This window comes from Myiozetetes cayanensis, unplaced genomic scaffold, assembly GCF_022539395.1.
Source record: "Myiozetetes cayanensis isolate MyiCay16 unplaced genomic scaffold, myiCay2020 scf3, whole genome shotgun sequence".
NCBI lineage: Eukaryota > Metazoa > Chordata > Aves > Passeriformes > Tyrannidae > Myiozetetes > Myiozetetes cayanensis.
The window spans coordinates 22398523-22417079 of NW_026087521.1; the positions used below are offsets into that span (position 1 = coordinate 22398523).

The 18557-nt window shown below is 38.0% G+C and overlaps 1 protein-coding gene across 5 annotated transcripts in view; it reads right to left on the reverse strand.

The window, feature by feature from the left end:
- Positions 1 to 3901: 3901 nt before the first annotated feature.
- PTPRZ1 (protein tyrosine phosphatase receptor type Z1) overlaps positions 3902 to 18557 on the reverse strand; it is a 134473-nt gene continuing 119817 nt past the window's right edge. For 3 of the 5 annotated variants that reach the window (XM_050324907.1, XM_050324908.1, XM_050324909.1), the window contains 13 exons: positions 18042 to 18124; positions 17205 to 17339; positions 15808 to 15942; positions 14603 to 14766; positions 12159 to 12294; positions 11042 to 11188; positions 10348 to 10441; positions 9965 to 10038; positions 8867 to 8995; positions 7707 to 7853; positions 7284 to 7426; positions 6563 to 6698; positions 3902 to 4938 (listed from right to left, as the gene is read on the reverse strand). In XM_050324907.1, coding sequence (XP_050180864.1) covers positions 4798 to 4938; positions 6563 to 6698; positions 7284 to 7426; positions 7707 to 7853; positions 8867 to 8995; positions 9965 to 10038; positions 10348 to 10441; positions 11042 to 11188; positions 12159 to 12294; positions 14603 to 14766; positions 15808 to 15942; positions 17205 to 17339; positions 18042 to 18124 — 1664 coding nt within the window. In that variant the 3' untranslated portion in view covers positions 3902 to 4797. Of the gene's footprint in view, positions 4939 to 6562; positions 6699 to 7283; positions 7427 to 7706; positions 7854 to 8866; positions 8996 to 9964; positions 10039 to 10347; positions 10442 to 11041; positions 11189 to 12158; positions 12295 to 13822; positions 13907 to 14602; positions 14767 to 15807; positions 15943 to 17204; positions 17340 to 18041; positions 18125 to 18557 lie in introns of all 5 variants that reach the window. The other 2 variants (XM_050324906.1, XM_050324905.1) reach the window with 1 other exon arrangement.

Sequence of the window (18557 nt, forward strand, 5' to 3'; positions counted from 1 at the left end):
TAGTTGGGTCTTTGTTTCTAAAAGCAACAACACAATATTGCTCCTCTTCTCCCCAGCCCTGCTTTGCTTAAGCTTCAGAACGATTAAGACAGAAACAAGTTTACCTTTCCTCAACTCGTCTTGAAGTAAATGTTTACCACAGAAAATTTCAACCCATCTGAAATTACTCGTTGTCCTGGGACTTAGCAAAGAGCTGTGCCAGGTAAAGCACTGTGCTAAAACATTGCTAACAACTTTTGTCAACTGATCTTTGAAGTCCACAAAAAGGTCTTTAGCTAATTTGCTGTACTGATAGCAATGAGTTTGCTATGACCACTGTTGATCACTCATTACTGATTATTGTAAAGCTTTTCCATAGGTATTAAATCTCAACATCACAATCACTAAACAGTTGGTGATGTTTGATATTAGCAAATTATTTTTTCTTTTTTTGTCTTTTTTTTTTTTTTTAACCTACTCACCTATGATTTCTAACTAATCAAGTTTTCCTTGTTACACATGACTTGGAGTATTGTCAAAAAAAAAAAGATCTTAAACTGATGTTGTTTATTAATATCTTACTTCTTGCAGGGGATACATAACATCTTCTCCACACTTGACCTAGTTTGAAAAGGCAGGCTACGTGTCTTTTGAGTCTGTAGCTTGGATTACAAGAAAAAAAATTAATTAGAATATGGCCTTTGTCTGAGAGAGGAACTGACACGCATTTATTAAAATCTGTAATCCATCACAGTTGAAGATTATAGAAGATTTTTTTTACGATTCTTATTTTTTTTCTAGATCAGAACCAATATGTGTGAGTAAAGAGATTACCCTAAGCACTTATGTTTTAAATAACTTGTCAGTATGCTAAGATGATGAATGTGATTACAAACATCTCTAGAAGAAACCTTGAATGACAGCTGATTCCTTGGATTATAAATTTAAAATGTCTGCAAAACATTTAGGTTGAAAGGAACAGTTATATCAAGATTGGATTTTAGGAAGGAAGCGTCCTTTTTTTGCTTTTGGTCCATAGCGGCTTGAAAAACATAGAAAAATTAATTGGCCTAAAAATTACTTTTTACATACAACTATATGAAATGGTAAATACATTAATAGAAGACAATTTTATGCTTTTTATTTTGATATGTGAGGCAACAATCCAGATTTCTTTGAAAGAAAAGGCTGAAGAAGTATCACATGATCACTGTAGTTTCTCTTGTTGTGTGCTAATTTGCAGAAGTACAGTATCTGCTAATGAGGTTATGGAATATGATTTGAAAATGGCCATAAGATAACAACTGATTTCTCATATGGGCACTCCTAGAGATTAGAAAATCAAAAATTGTATAATTTTTGAATGGGAAAGCAAAACTGTTTAGTATTGCTGTCTCTGTTAGACCAGATGTGCAAATGGAGTGTGTCAGCCAATCTAAGTGCTTTAGAGAAACTGATAAAGAACCCTCAGGCCACTTGGAAAAAGAAGATACTCTCTTTCTCAAAGCACAACCATTACACACCTTTGTATGCACCAACTTTGTGCCTGAACACTGTGAAGAATGTGTATGTGTAATTCAACAGTCTTACAAAAATGTGTATCATTTGGGACAATGCACCCATTCTGTTACCCCCCCCAACCCCACAAATATTATAAGAAAATAACTGTAGATTCTATTCTTCAAAGGCATTTAACTCAGCTAGAGATATATCACGTTTGCTTGCACTTTCAAGTCATATATCAGTCCTGTTCTTCCTGAATTTCAGATTTAGCAAATATGCAGGCACGGCAAGGACCACAGGGAAAAAAAAATAGTAAAATGTTTATATTTTGAATAAAGATGTCTTGCCTCAGAAAAGTAGGTTCCCTCTGAGTTACTCAATGAACTAATTATGGCTTTGAACTAAAGAGATGAGTACTTCTATCTGCAGGCACATGGCTAGCACTCCTTACCTGAGGCTGAGCCACCTGTGCAGATCCTGAGAACTGCTGGGCATCACAGGGGAAGCTCCTGGAGAGGCAAGAGCAAGCAGCTGACAGTTTTTAGGAAGAGTGCCATGAGGTCTGGTGCCACTACACAGGTGGATCATGGGGAGTTATATGAGGGAAGGCCAAGCTCTGCTTGAGACATTCTGGAAAGAAAAGTTTGAAAGGCCAGAAATACTAGAGAACTGTTGGTAGTACTATGTACGACTGAGATGATCTACGTGACAGCATCCGATGTTACACATTTGGGTATGGCTGCAAGAAAACTAAGACCCATGAAGGTAATTAAGTAAGAAGGTTGTTTATCTGCAAAGAGATAGAGACGGCTGAAGTAACAGTGACCAATGCGAATGGGGAAATTATAAGCACGGGAAAAGGAGAGAAGAGGGTAAAAGGTGTTTGCATATATGTGTGCCAGTTGCTGGGCAGTACTTTGCCCATTTGTGCCCTGTGCCTGACCACTGCCCTCTGTCCTGCCTCCTTAAATCCTAGTACTATTCTCTGTGTCACGAATCCTGTTTCTGCCATCCTGTGTGTGTCTGCACGCATGTCTCCCTGTGTGTGAGCATGTGTGTGTGTATGCACGTGTGTGCCCTGCATGTTCCCTGGCTGGGCCCACACAGGGGCACTGGGCTGAGACAGGAGAATCGTCCTGCATGCAGCTCTGATGTGCAGGAAAGGGGAAACCCCTGGGGTCCTGAGTCCAGTGGATTCAGCCACTCCATAACCTCTGGGACTGTACTGCTGTGGTTATAAAGAGAAGTGGTCAAGTGTAAGAGAATTCAAACACATTAACATTTTACCACAGTTTTCCAAAACCCACCTATCTGTTACACGGACTAGATGTTACATGAGACCTCTAGTGGTCCCTTCCAACCTTAACCATCCCCGTGATGCTGTTATACAGAGTTTTGTCTACATGATATTATTTAATTTTTAATAAAAGAGAATGAGTATGAAAAATTCTCTCTTACTGCTAGGTATTCTGTCATTCTGTGCCATTCTGTCTCCTGGTCTAGCACCTTCACGCTCGTTTCATGTATCAACAGTATAACGATTTTTTAAAGTTTCTGCTGTTTGGATTCCTCTAAACTTAAATTTATTTTGGCTTTATTGCAGCTTCACCTATCATCAATCCCACACTGCTGAGGGGGTCTAGATCTATCCGCTGACATGCTGAGATCCTTCATACAACCCTACTTTAGGAATCAGTTAAGGAATCAGTCAACTAAAATCTCCAAGCCCACATCAGGCCCATCTTTTCCTATGCTTAGTTTTCATCTAAGATAGGATCCATTAGTTTCTGTGGCATTCTACCCCAGAACAGTATCTCTGCTCCCAGTATTTCTATGTAGCACCTGTATGTACCAAAGTGAGAAAATAGTTGCTCTCACAGCCTGTGTTTGTTTTAAACACAGTGCTGCAACCTTCAGTACAATCAGTATCTTTTTCTTCTCAGTTCAGAAGCTTACAGAAAATAATTCAGTGGCCAACTTGCTTTTGTTCTTGCAGTGATTACTTGCTCTATTGCTTCCCAGAGTTTGGCTGTTGCCTTGCCAAAGGAGGCAGCAAAGAGCTCAACAGCTGAATGAATGATCTGAAACAAAGCCAGCACCGAGAAGTCTTGGGAGGGGGCAGCTAAGGCAGTGGGATAGCCCATTAACCTGTGAGTGACCAGAGTGGGAGATGAGCAAGGAGAGGCCAAAGAAGGAGTTAATGTGGTCGCTGAGGGTACATGTGGGAATGGAGCAGAGATTAAATAACATAAAAGTTTTCCATGAGTGTCTCCTGAACTCGCAGATTCCATGGGAATTGCAGCCATCTGCAGGTCACCCATAAGTCCTTATTCTTGTAAGTAAAAGCTCTACTACATGACAGTGAAGGCTGTGTGGAAGTATAGTGAACTGTACTGTATGTGGAAGACTGCTCAGCACAGACTGTAATATTTATATTTATTTTTTGCAATGCCATAGGTAAAAACAATTTAACAATGCCAAATACAGTGTTATTCTCATAAAAACTTCTCATTTCAAAACAAGTGATTTCTAGTTCCCACAAAAAGTTAAAATCACATGCAGCTATTTGAAGGTAAATTGCTTAAGATGCACAATTATATATCATAGGATTTTGTTAAAATAAAAACATACTGACTACAACATTTTAACAAGGCAATTACACAGAACTAGAAAACTGACTCTGTAGTAAAATATAAAAATCTACAATTATAAATATAAATTTGGTCCATGGATCACTACAGAAGTAGCAGTATTTACAGTAAGTATCAGATTACCATTCTAAATGTCTAACTGAAGTCTTAAAATGTTGAATGTTATGTAGAAGAGTATTTTATTTACATTCTACTATATTAAAAGTTATATTTCTAGCAAATGTAAATTGTTATAAATACAGCGAATAGATCAAATACTAAACCCATTACATGTTTGTAATTGAGGATTTCCCTAACATCTATAAATATGGTAATTTTAAGTTAAAAGTAAAGCCAGATAAATCAAAAAACTAATACTGAAAAAATCATACCACAATTCAATTCTTAGAAACACTGTAAAAGTCAATCAAGTTAGTCCAGACATAACAACGTATTACAAGAAATCTTTCAAGAAAAGGCACACATTGTTAATGATAAGAGTTCCACAGTAAAGTTGTATGAAACAGAAAAGACTGTTGGTTTGAGCAATGGTTGGGGTCTGATTATATATATAGAGACTGCACAGATTTTCCCCACCCAAAGTATAAAACTGAAAATAATAAAGGTAAACTCCAGGTGTGACTGGTGTGATGTAGCAATGTGTATGTTTAATTTGATGTGTTAATTAAACTAAAGATTCTAAACTTTCAGCTGCATTTCCATCAGGTAAAGCTGAGCCATTACTGTCCATAGATGCCGAAGGATTTTCTTCTTGCCTTGTGCTGACAAGGCTGAGAATAGCTTTGTACAGAAACTGGTACTGTTCCTGCAGAGGAAAAGAGGATACAGTCAAAATTAATTAACAGCTGATGTGTCAGTCTCACATCTGTGCACAGGGAGCACAACTGTGCTCCTCAATTTATTATGTTACTTAGCAGTTTTATTGATTTTATGACTAATGGTTCCCCCTGTACATGATGTAAAGCACAACATCGGGGAACACAGCACAGGTAGGGGAGAAAGTTTTATTTTTAAAGAAATATAATATGCTGAATCTGATCCTTGTTAAAGTCAGTTACAAATCTGGGGTCAGGATTAGGGCTACTGTTTGCCTGTTGGCTTTTTTTGCAATTTTTTGTCATCTGAATTCTACCCAGGAAGATTTTTTCTTTTCTTTTTTCTTTTTGGTGCTTGCAGTTACTTTTCCTGTTTTTGAAGATCCTGCCAGCAATAAGGGGGTAGAAAGACAGATAAGACTCTGTGAGAAGTTTCATCAAGGAGGCCAATGTCCAAGAAGGGGCAGAGAGTCTCAGCTGGATGCATGGGAAATGGGGAGTGCCAGAAGCCAGCTGGACTGCAGTATGGGCTGGGAATGAGGAAACAGTTGGGATGGCCTGTGCAGGGAGAGCAGGCACAGCAAAGGCTGTGCTGATGGTGGCTGCTCTGTAAGGGCAGAGGAATATTTTGGGTATGTAAGAGTAAAGAATTTCTGTAATGGAAAGACTGAGGAACAGTAAGACTGACTAAATAGGGTGGGGTTTGGGGTCTGAACTATTAGCTTGGGCTAAGAGATACAGGGTAGAAAGAGTCACAGATTTGAAAATCTGAAATAAGAGGATGGGAATCTGGAAATCTGAGATAAAGGACCTAGGTATTTGCTCGAGGATCCTAGGGCAAGAGGAGTAAAAGGTCCTGATGTTTCTGCTGAGGTGGAAAGAGTTCAACTTTCACTCCATTGTCTGCCTGTCTCCTCACTCTGGGCTACACAGGCAGGGCAAGGTGCGGACACATTAGTCAATCCCGTGTTATGTCCTGTTTTTGCTGCCAAAAATTTGATAATGCTAACCCTAACATTTCACTCTTAAAGTGTTCTGCTTATTACACTCATTTGTAACTCTAGCAGTCAGATGTGTAATGATATGACCAAAGAGGCGGGGTTCATAATTTTCATTTCTGTGATGAATTTTTATTTGTAGGACACCGCCTTAGCAAATGATTCTTATTTATTATACTTTATACTTTTCAAGCTTTTTTTTTTTTTTCCTTTCTGCAAGCACAGTGACAACGGTGTCAAGTGACCATTCAATAGATCATGAAAGATTAAGGTCCCTCCTGAAACGGAAAACTAAGGTAACTACTTTAGTATCTACCCAGAGCACAGATTTATTCCTGATGAACTAAAACCTTAATTTGCATGACATAATGCAGATTTTATGATGATGGCAGCAGTTCTGCATTTTGAATATCACCACTTGATAACCACAAAACAGGTTTTCACAGGAAATTCTTTGTTTTGGAACAGGTCCACTGCAGCACCTCTGGAAGACCGTTTTTAATAATTCTTCCAGAAACTAAGATGCTAGTGGTTCAGTAATGTTGCTCTAAGATCTAAGCATGCTAATAATGTCATGTACAGGAAAAAAAATGCACACATTTTGCTTATTACTTACAATGTCTGTAAAGACTCCAGGCCTCATCAAATTTATCATTTTCGCTACATGGTAAACATCCACTGAATTCTCATTTTCCAGTTGATGCATCAGAGTTGTTAATGCACAGAAAGTTCCTGCTGTCACCCCTCCATGCCTTTGTAAAGTAAAACAAAACAAAACAAAATAAAAATCTCTAGAAACTGGATCAAGTTTTACAGATGGAGAAAATACAAAATCCAGGGTAAACTGATAAGATGAATTTCTGTTCTGTGATCTTTGCAATTTCTGAAATAGGTCTGCCCAGCAGTGGGCTTAACAAAACTTTCATGGCACCTGGCTACAACTTTACTTAGAGTTATTTCTCTTCTAACCCTTCTAACCAAATCTTGAAGGCCTCAGGTCCTTCAGCATTTCAACATTTCATTATTTTTTGCCATTATTTGACAGTTGGAGAAAGGTAAGGTGCCTCATCTAAACAGTCTTACTTCTCTTAGTAATAGAAAATGAGGTCCTGAGTGATTTCCTTTCCAATGTGATAACCATCCAAAGTACGAAAATGAAAAAACTGAAATATGATAAAATAAAAATGTTTCTCTTTTTGATACAGCTGAAACAGAAGCAGCAGCACTGCTGTTAAGTGCAGACTTTGTGCCTTGTTTCAGCAGCTTTCACTCTAAATGAGGTGAAATGATGGTTCTACAGAAAAACATCAAAACAAACAGAAAGCTGCAGTTCTTACTCATCATGTACAATCACGGGCCCATCACGGTTGGAAGTTTCCTCTTTGATGATGCTGATCAGTTCAAAAGTTTTACTAATAGGACTATCAGGATTTGGCCATTTTGGACACTGAAAATGCCTCACTTCAAGTACATAGTCATCCTAAATGAGAAAAAAAACCCCAAACATAAATCAATAAAATATTGTCTTTATTCTTTTCCTTCACTCTGGTCCAGACTGGCTTCAGCCTCCAGATACAGAATCCCACTGTGGTGGAAGTTGGAGTACCTTATTCCCCATATTATTATGTTACCTATAGAGGTTACTTCCTCTATGGGTGTTTCTAGGGCATGGATTTTTATCACTCATTTACCATAGAAAATGTAACAAAATGTAGGCATCATCTTTAACAAATCAAGTTATAAGTTTATGACAGTGTTACCTGTGTAGCTTCTAAAATAAAGTCTTGGATGATGAGTTTCTCCTCATTAGACAGACACTTGTGTTCTTCAGCAATCATAGTGACTTTGAAACTCTCACAGTTTATAGGCTCATCTTTGTTTGGCCAGTATACAAATTCATCTTCAGCCTCCAGGAAAAAAAAAAAAAGGAGACATAAAGGTAAGTAATGTTGAGCTCTTAAAATACAAAATCCAACATAATAAATACTATGCCACATATATTATCATTCCAGCCAACTAGATTTAGACTGACAAATCAAAACTCGAGCGGGATTACAATCATGGCAAGTGATGGTTTTAAGACATATCTGTAGTGATCCTGACCAAAGGCCACTGTACCCTGTGGATCCACATAGCAGTCAATGTGCTGTGCTACACTATGCCCTGCATCCAGCCCGGCCTTCAGGCTGTGCTGTGCTGTGCTGTGCTGTGCACAGGCCATGGCCACAGGACAAACTTAGCTGGTACTGTAACACAGGAGCCTACAGGTAGCACTTGAGTGGTCTTGAGATTATCTGAAAGTGCAGACAGAAGTTCTCATGAGGGTATCCTTTCTGTTTGACAGCAGAAATGATGAAGAGAGTTGGGTTTTTTTAAGAAAATCCTGTAATAGTTTGAATGACCAAACTGGTCAGGTGGATAGGGAAACCTCCATGCCATGTGTCCTGTCTGCCTGTGAGATACGTTTCATGGAAGGTAGAGTAGGATTCCAGTTGAGGTGGATGCAGAGCTCAGAGAAGCCACAGCTGTTTCCTGGTTAGGTACCACTGCTCTCTGGTCAAGCTGGCAGGGCTTCAGTGCCCTTCCTGCACACTCTTCTGCAAGAACTGCTGTCCCAGGGTGTGCCCACCCTGCTGGCAGTGCTCCCAGCCACTCATGCTCCCCAGGGGCTTCTTTTATATGTGAGAGAATGCTTGGCCACAATTGCTCTTGGCCAATCACAGTCTGTCCAGATAAGGATACGTAGATTTCCATGAGATGATTTGGGGATTTTACGCTCAGTTTGGTATTGCTAATTTTTAAATGTTTTTGGTTTTTTTTTTTCAAAATCCAAGTTGTTTTCTCGTGTCCTGCATATTTCAAAATGGTAATACTAGTAAAATTCATACATAAACCCATAACCATCAGCCACAAAACTCACCATATTCTGGCTATCAGGAAGCATGACTATTAGCTGGGCATTATGGTCCCATATCATTCTCCAGAAATCCTTGATAGTGTGTAGTAAGGGATGCTGGGTAATGATGAATTCATTACTTTGATAATAACCCTGCAAAAAAAAAAAAAAAATCAACAGACTCGGAATTGATGCCCAACTATTAATGCTTAAGGGAAGCTTCTGGTGGACCAGAAGTCTAGAAAATACATTACACAATTGTGTCTTATTTGGCTTCCTGAAAATATTAGAGAAAAATAAAACTTCCAATGCAGTGTTTTCCACATGAAAAGAATAAATTCAATAACACCAAAATAATTTTTAAAACTTTAAAAAATTATGAAAAAAAAAGGACAAAGGAGATCAGAGGAGACTTGAACAGCGAACTCAGAATAAAAATACATTATCCAGAATTCTAGAGGAGCTGACTACCTGAAGCAAGTATAAGAATACTTGAAAGATCTGCAAAAATTCCAAGCAGTTTCTTAATTTGTCTCAAATTAACTTATTACCACAGAGTTCCTTTGCATTAATGCACCTGATGAGGGATCATGTACATATACCACTGCAGAGAGCTTTCCCATCTCTTTCCTGAATGTCCAGGAGTCATTAACTCCTCCCTCTCAGCTAATGAAAGGCAAAATGTTGAAGAAAACCCAGAGAACAAAAAGATAATGGAAAGCTGATGAGCTATGGTATCTTGGGCTATGCTAGTTGCAAAGGTTTTGTAAGATTAGCTGGTAGGAAGGTAAATCACAGTACAGCCATTAAAAACTAACTTGTTAAGTAACACTTTCAGTTTATCTCAAAAGATCCTTCCATAAGTGGCATTTAGCTTTACCAGGTTTTAAAACTATGATGGGATTTCTATTTCTACAGATCGTTAAAATGCAATGCGCTTAACCAAACTTAAAACCAGTAATAATGGTAATAGTACTTCCTGGAGGAAGTAACTCTTTCAGGCAGAGTGAATAATGGAAGAAAGGAACTTTCAAAATCAGGACTGTGCCATCCTTACTCAGACATATGGCAGGTCTGAAAACAGCTATGCATTGTTTTTCACCAATATGTTAACTAACTTACCATAATATAGGAAGCATTGATGTAGTCTGTCCCTTCACCAGACAGTGATGAGATACCCACTCTAGATCTTTCCACTGTAAAAAAAGTTATGAATTAGCAAGTATGTTGCAATGACTCTTATAACATTACAGCAATTATTTCACGTCTCACAGTGATGATAACACTAAGCTCCATCAATCCTTATCATTGAAGTGCTATCCAGCCATCTATTTTGTTTTTCTATGTGTAATTCTTAAATCACTTCTTCAGTATAAGTACTTTACTGAACATTGTTCCACACCAATGCAGATGTCTTCAGTTCTTGTTGAGGAAATTTTGAAGGTTTGACGCACAAGGTTCATAACTATTTTGCCACCCAGAGAAGACAATTTGAACAAACTTACCGGGAATGATAGATGAAGTCCGGTTCTTTTCTCTGTTACACTGTTTGAGTGCAGTTGAATAATCACACTGCTGTGTGTTAGACTGGCTCAGTAGCTGAAACAATGAAATGTAAAAGAAGTCAGGTAACTAGACAAAAGCCATTCCTTCACAAGTTGCACTAAACAGAAGCGTGCACATATTGCAGGTTCAGTGTCTCTCTTAACTTTCGGTATCTAGTTATCTGGCTAAACTACTTAGCAAGTCATCAGAATTTTTTTCTTCACTGTTCTCAGCAGTTCAAATGCCTCTTGAACCTTAGATCAATAAAACTGTCTTTGAAGGTGGAGTCTGTCTTCTAACCAGTGATGTACACTGAGGGGAATACACTGATTGAACAATGTAGCTCATGACATCTTTCCAGACTGTTGTTTTACCTTTGAGATCTTCCTGCAAAGGCATGCAGTTAGAACTTCCAAAATTTACTCACAGGCCTATTTTTTAAATTTTTTTGTAGATTCTTTGTTTAAGAGTATGCAAGTAATTCTTCTGTCCCAACTGACTGCATGCATTTGTTAAGTTAATCTGAATTTAGGTTCAGTAACTAATGAAAGTTGTGTTCAGAAAGCTAATGGAAGTTGTATTGAGACACCTACTTTCATGTAATTCAGGCTTGCAAACCTAAAGATTTTCATGTTACTATCTCAGAGAGCTCACCTTGAATTGTTTCTCCAGTCTGGTCTTTCCTGTTGGTCCAGGTATCAAGAGAGCATTAACATAGGCATGAATGTGAGTCTCAAGGACTTCTGTTTCTTTACTGAGTATTGCTTCAACCAATGCATCGTGAATGAAGATGTATTGCTCCTAGGAAAAGAAAACCAAATGTGAACTCTCATCACTTTCAGATTCCCCTGGCTACCTCTGGTTAAGCTGCCACTTCTGATGTGGTCAGTGTTTCTTCACAGGGGAGGTTTCTCAAGTGTTATCCCCTATAGTGATAACTGTCCCTCTGCAGTGACAGTAGACACTTACAAGCACAACTGAGAATTACACTTGTAATATATATGTATACATATATATATATATATAGGTGATATAATACAGTACCAAATCCTTACCACTTGTGATGTCTTGTGTTAACAGAATAGAATTAAAAATGCAAGCATAGCCTTGAGTCAAATTTTCCAGTCATTCCTACCCCCAGTTCCTATGGTTATCCTCTTTTTTCTCTCTCACATCCTTTGAAACAGGTGCCCTGGCTGTTGATTACCTTTTATTCTATTGAAAGGTACTGGGGAATCTAACCACCTATTCTTGAAACCTGAAGTAGACTTTCAAATGTCCTGCTGTTGCCCTTATTGCCTTCTCTTGGTCTTTCACTATTCTACATATAATCTTCAGTTTAAAGCATCTATAGATAACCTTCTGTCTAAAACAGCTTTTCTTCTATGTTTTATTCCCTAATATAAACTGTTTGATGAGGTTCAGCGAAGATCTAAACACCTGACAATGGTGTTTCCTTAAGAAACTGCATGACAAAAATGCAAGTCCTCCCAAGAAAGCACTACTGCAAGAAGCATGTTTTATATAGACTTCCTTCTGAGTCCTTCCTAAAAAATAGACAAGAACCAACAGATAGGTAATTTCTAGTGCATTGCTCTAAGAAAGCCTAGAATGATGTCTTTATAAAACCTTGGGAAACAAAAGGGAAAATCCAGTCTGGTGACTGGCTGCCAGTCTGTCTGGTGGTGCCGAAAAGAGGACTGGACAATCTCTCCTCCTAAAAACAGAAATAGTTTGTAATAGTCTCACACTATTTACATTTCATTCTTACCTCAGTCTGCACCAAGTAGTTCCTTTGGGTACGTATGTGTTTTAAGAATCCAAATATGTTGACTGTCCCTTCATGCTGAATTTGCTGCAGCATGCTGTCTAACACTATGTATGTGCCTGTCCTTCCAACACCAGCACTATAAAACAAAAAAATAGTCTTGAGCCTGAAGTAAAACACTAATGAAAAGAACTGTTCCTTACCCATAGCTTTTTCAACAAACTGCTGCATAGGGAAGGTTTTCCTCAACAAATGAATTTATTTTGCTCTATACATACTTTGCCAAAACTTCAAGGCTGATAATAATATTTTTCTCTGTGCAAGAATAGATCTAAAGGTAATTTTCTCAAATGATTTTTAAACTATCAGTTGAAATAAAATGAAGTGGTTTCCTGCAGGTCTGCAGTTTTCAAGCTTCTGATATTCCTTAGGATACTTTGTCAAGTATACTTGGAAAGGGTGGCATATGTCAGCATCTGGGCAGAGTTAATGTGCTCAAATTCTTCTATGCTGAAACCACAATTTAAAGGCAAAGTTGCATTATGCCACCCATTACAAGTAAAGGAGATTTCAAAGATACTGGACTGAGGAAAACCCCTGGGAATGGAAGAGCTGCTGAGTATATCTGTAAAAGGAAAAAGCTTAAGAGCTCTTCAGATAGAGCTAAGAGATGGCAAGGAATGGTTGAAACCCTTCTTAAAAAGGTAAAATGGAAAAGAAAGGGTTAATAAACTAATTCCTGTTATGTACTCTGATTAATTTAGCATAAACCAGCTGTATCATAATATTAAACTCAACCTTTTCTTTCATAAAATATCTGGGTAGGAAGTACAAGATTAAGAGGACAGTTTTTGTGATCTAGTCATACATGGGAATTAGTAAATTGTAATTCCCTTCTAAGTTATGAATTAATGTTATGTATACTGATACATGTAACTTGAGAGCAGCACTGTGCTGGGTCTGCACGGTCCTTACAGGCAGATCCAAGCTTACTCCATACACACTAATTCAGTCATCTCATTCCTTCCACAGATGCAGCACAAAGCATAGGTAGTGTGAGCTCAGATTGCTGTAATAAACTGTGTAAATAAACATTATATGAAACTGGAAGGTCCAGGTTATTAATACACTGTTATTAATACACTGTTAGGCACAAAGATAGATTACCAGATACCATCTGTACTTGTAATGCAAGACAAAACATGGAAAGTATCAAAACATAAAAATAGCTAAAATAAGTTTAATGAAGCTCATCATCTGTGTCTTCAATAGAGCCTGTAAAGATAAATAAAAGTTACATTTCTAACATGAGATCACTCCTTTGATAGTCGATAGTGCACGGGATCAGGTTAGCTAAAAGCTGTACAGATGGAGATGAGTTACATCTATGACCCAATGGAGAGGTCTGACTGAAGCCACACAACTTACCAATGGTCACCTTTTAAAAACTCAGTTTAATTGACTCATAATGTATTGCTGATCTCTCAGCAATCTCAGACTTGACATTTTGGGCTATTTTGAATTTCACATGAAAAACAGGATGTAGATAGCAGCAGAACAACAAAATGTGGAATTTTCATTTTCCAAGCTAAAAACATATTTCAGTCAGATTAGATCATCCCACAAATAAAATATCTTCATTTTCAGCATTTGTGAGGAGACTTTACCTGTTGGCTTCCTCAGAGTCAGCTCCAGAAGGACAGAATTCATGAGGAGGTTCTCTTTCCAAATGTTCCATCAAAGGTGAGGTACTACAGTGGAAAACCAGAACCTGCTTATATATTTTACAATAACCCGGTCCTTCACGGGCATTGTGAAGTCATTCCAGGCCCTACAAACCCTTCTTAACCAATTTTCCCTGAGCTGCCAGTTTTAGTGAGCACTGACAGAACACCTGCCTGCACACTGCAGTACATGCAGACCTCAAACCATTCCCCAGAATGCTCCTCCATTGCCAACAACTGCTACAGCCCAAAGTAATGTTAAAAACAGCGGAGTTGTAGTTCAGACAGGAATAGAGTGAGTCTTCTCTTGTGGACAGAGCTCCTCTTAGGATTACAGAATATCCCTGCACCAAAGAAAGCACAAGCCAAAAACATCCTAACAATGTTTTTGCAGAAATGAAACAATTTTTGCGATATATGTATCTAGTAAGCTCATAGCATTCAAGAGAGTAGTATAGAAATGTGCAAAAAAGTAAAAGCATTTTTGCAAAAAAAAAGAATACAGTGCAGAGCAGCTTCATCTTGTTTACAGAGATTTGTAGAAGTGGCACAGACAGTTGATTAGTTGGCCTTACCAAGGAGAGAAATATCTGCTAAGAAATTAATCTTATTCCATCAGGAATTGTTAAATGTGAGAGTGAAATCTGCTTAGCCCACCACTGAAAAATTCTTTTTTTCTGCAAAACAAAAGTGGAGTGAACCTTACAGCAGTAAAAACCACACCTGCAATGAACCACAACAGGCCCGATGGCGTGGCGCTTTGCATGTGACGCCTTCCGCACAAAGGTGAGAACAGGCAGTGTATATTCTGGAACACCCATGTCAGGCCACTGGGTATAATGGTACTGAGTTACTATACGTCCACTAGACCTCCCTTTCTGGGAACCCTGCAACAGAAAAATAATTCCATACATAAGCAGCCATATCTTCATAGTTTTATTTTTGTATCTGATAGTTGTTGAAATGTAATTGTTCCCTATTTAGCTAAAAGCATGCCACTTGGCTTTGAATATTCCAGCTTTCAAAAAAAAGAGGAAGGGCCAGTGCTTCTGTCCCATCAACTTGTGCACTGACTGGAAAAATGACCTGGCACTGCCCCTTAGAAAGCCACAGAGAAAGATTAAGAGCACTGGAGGGATAATAAATTACAGATGCTCTTAAGAGTCACCAGCTCTTTATGCCACTCTGCTCCTCTGCTGGGTGAACAGAAGGAGTAGGATTCATCTCACCCAGCTTTAGTGATCTACAAGGCAAACAGCCTTCTGTAGGCTGCTTTTCTAAGCTCCCTCCCTCAATGGTAACTCAGAGGCAGGAATACATTCAGAAAGTAGTTGATCTCATTCAAATATTTTTTCCTAAAATAGGCAGAATAAATTCATTATAAGTAAATGCTGCATGTTATGCATTAATTATACATTAGGAGAGAGAGAGACTAAATGTCTCAGACATTTATGTGGCTGGAATAAATTTAGTTTTCAGAATCCCCCTCAAAGTAACCAACATCACACTGCTGAGAGCATGTTAGTTCTGATTACAATAAAACAAGGTCTGGATTCACCTGTCCTTAAAAAAGGAAAATGGAGAGCTGAGGTAGATAATTCAATTCATACAACATTTTCTTCTAGTTGCTCTCTTTTTGCAAATGTATCATCCTGCTCCCCAGCCAGGTGAAGTCCACATCAGCTCTGCAATGTTATCACTGCTTTTTCCCTGACAGTCCTACATCACACCAGTACTACAGGCCAGTGTCTTTTCAGTTGGTTGATCTGGTCAAATTAACTGAAGTGGACAAGCAACTTGGCTGGCTGAGATCCACAGAACTTGGCTTTACATATACAGCAGAAAAGAGCTGCCAACTTCCTTAAAAATATTCTGAGTAACTTTTAACATTTCCTTTTTCCCACCTGTGTTTTCAGAATGCCACAAACCTTTTTGATTTTGGTGTTTCTAACAGTAAAATTCCTCACAGTGTAATAGGCAAGTACATGAACACTCTTCTGAGTAACCAAGAAGTTCCCATATTCTTCACTACCTTCAGCAGGCCAGTACTGGTCACATTTTCTCTTTTAGAAAGCAAATGAAAACCAGAGAAAAAGAAAACAAAATGTCAAACTAGCAAGCTGAAACGTTCCAATTTAAGTCAAACACAGTCAAGCACAAAACCATATAGAGACTCTCAATATATCCAGTTTATATTAAACATGATCTTTTGTGCAGAACAAGTAACATTATTTGCATTATAAAGAGAGATGGCTGCACAAAGACACTCCTTATTTGGAATACTCAAAAAAAGAGGTTTAAATCATACTATCAGAATTAAAGGACTCTAATAATGGTGAAATTGCCATTCTATAGGCACTCTTAAAACTAAAGAAACTAACATGATCTGTAGGACAACCAGGAAAACATTCAAGTCAGTAGAGTTGTATGTGGCTTCTGATTAGTTTATAGTATAGGCAGGGTATATTTATATCTGATCAGCAAGGGTGAGAGTGAGCCTCTGTATGATCATAATATAGAGTAGAGAGCCGTGACATTCAGTGTTTTGGTTGGGAAGTCATATAGAGGAGCGCATGTTTATTGAATGCTGTTATAAATGAAGGGGTATTGAGTACAGCCCTTGTTCTGCAATTGCTGTGTCTGTATCATCTGATAGATGCTTTATAGGTCGTATGACAAGACTTACATTCATTGTAGGCATTGCTGCCAGTGTTTGGCAAGTGTGATGCAATATCTCCTAATGTGATCCCAGGGTACTCCCATCACATGACCAGAGGAACACACACCTTGTGATGGGGTTTGACCTCATCTTGTCTCACTGGCCAAACATGTATCTAGTCATGTAGTAGGAAAGGAACTGTGGGTCCCATGGGATGTTAACAGGGAGCTGTTAGTGAATATCCAGAAGAGTTCACCTGAACTATGTTCTTCTCCTTTCCAGGATCTTTCTCAGGTGCAAGGAAACCCTGAGAAAGAGCACGATGGCAAGCTGGTTGCTAGCAAACACAGGACAAGGTTCCACAGTCTGTCCACTCATATATACAAAAAGTCCTTTCTTCAGTATAAGACTTTTTTTTTTTTTAAGTTAAAACTAGTTAGTTTTAGTTAGTTATTTTCAAGGACTTATTGAACCTATTCTTTAGTTTCATTCTATAAACCCTCAACTTTATACTTCTGTGGCCAATCCCAGCACAAGCAACTACTACAAACTATTGTTCTTTGCTCAGTAAATGCCTAAACCAGTTTTTTTAAAGAGAGACAGGAGTTTGCTACAGGTAGATCTATCAACATCAGATAAATAAATAACAGACAAAGATACTTATACCCTTCCTTTCTCAACGAGATTAGTTATCATCACAATAACTTCTACGTTATGTTCCCATATCATTCTCCAGAAATCTTCCGCTGTTGATTTTAGTGGCCCTTGAGCTGCAATGTAGGCTTTTGGCTTGTTGTAGCCCTAAATTGAAATACAACAAATGACACTTGTCAAATCACTGTCCATGAGCAAAAGGAGGCTGGGAGGAGTACATGACATTTTATATATCTATTTTTAAAGACTCACAAAAGCTTTTAAGCACTTTTAAATTTGTAACTATCCAAAATCACAGAAACCCTGTGGTACCGCATGACATATGAATACAACTGTTATGTCAATGTTTATCATTCCAACAAATAGGATATACATGTTCAAGTGCCCATGCTCTGGCAGAATGTTGACATAATGATTATGAGACATCTGTTATGATAGTAGTTTAAAAAATTAATCAAGACCATTAACATGTAAATAACTAGGTAATAAAAACTGGTAATGGGGCCTTGGTGAGGCTCTTTGCCAAACAGTATCTTCCTCTCATGAGATTATCTCAGACAGAAGAATTAACCACTCAGATGAAAAATACTTCTAAAATGACTCAGTGACAGAACATTTTTTGTTTCAAAACACCCTTCAAAAGCTGCAGCTTAGTGATTCAAGAAAGATTTTGGAGTTTTACCCATGCTTTAACTTTGTAGGCTTAACTTGGACTATGAAAATTTTTTTTAACAAAATATGTAGCACTGTGATCCTTTTTAAATATTAAATCTGTTCATCTCCATAGATAATTTTCTTACAGAAAAGGTTAACAGATGAATAGGCCAGCAGATAGAAAAAGGCACTTACATCAACGTAGTTGGCATTAATGTAATCAGTCAGTTTTCCATCCTTTTCTGCAAGTTGTGCTAATTTAACCCTAGTATGATCATCTGTAGTAAAAAAAGTGGAGAAAATAAGCAGTTTTCTGTAAGAATTATATTCCTTCTACAAGAAATGCCCTTACAAATACTGAAATGTATTTTTACAATACATAAGATTAATAAAGAAACAATCACACATGCAAACATCCTCTGCTTAGGTACGAATCAGATTCAGAATTCTAGTTGTAGAAAAATAAACTAATTAATCTAAAGTTTGAAGGGATTCAGAATCTAGTTGCCTGAACAGCAGCACCTTGGGTCATTTTAGGCACTGTGATGTGTTTCCCCCACAGCCTCTATCTGCTGCTTATTGAGGCTGTATGGGTTTTTCCTAAGTCCTGTGTCATGACTGCCAAATCTGCAGAGTGGGATGTCTTAAAATGACAGCAGGCACCAGTATCGAGGCACATTAATTCCAGGTTAAAAGAGCGGGCACTGGAGA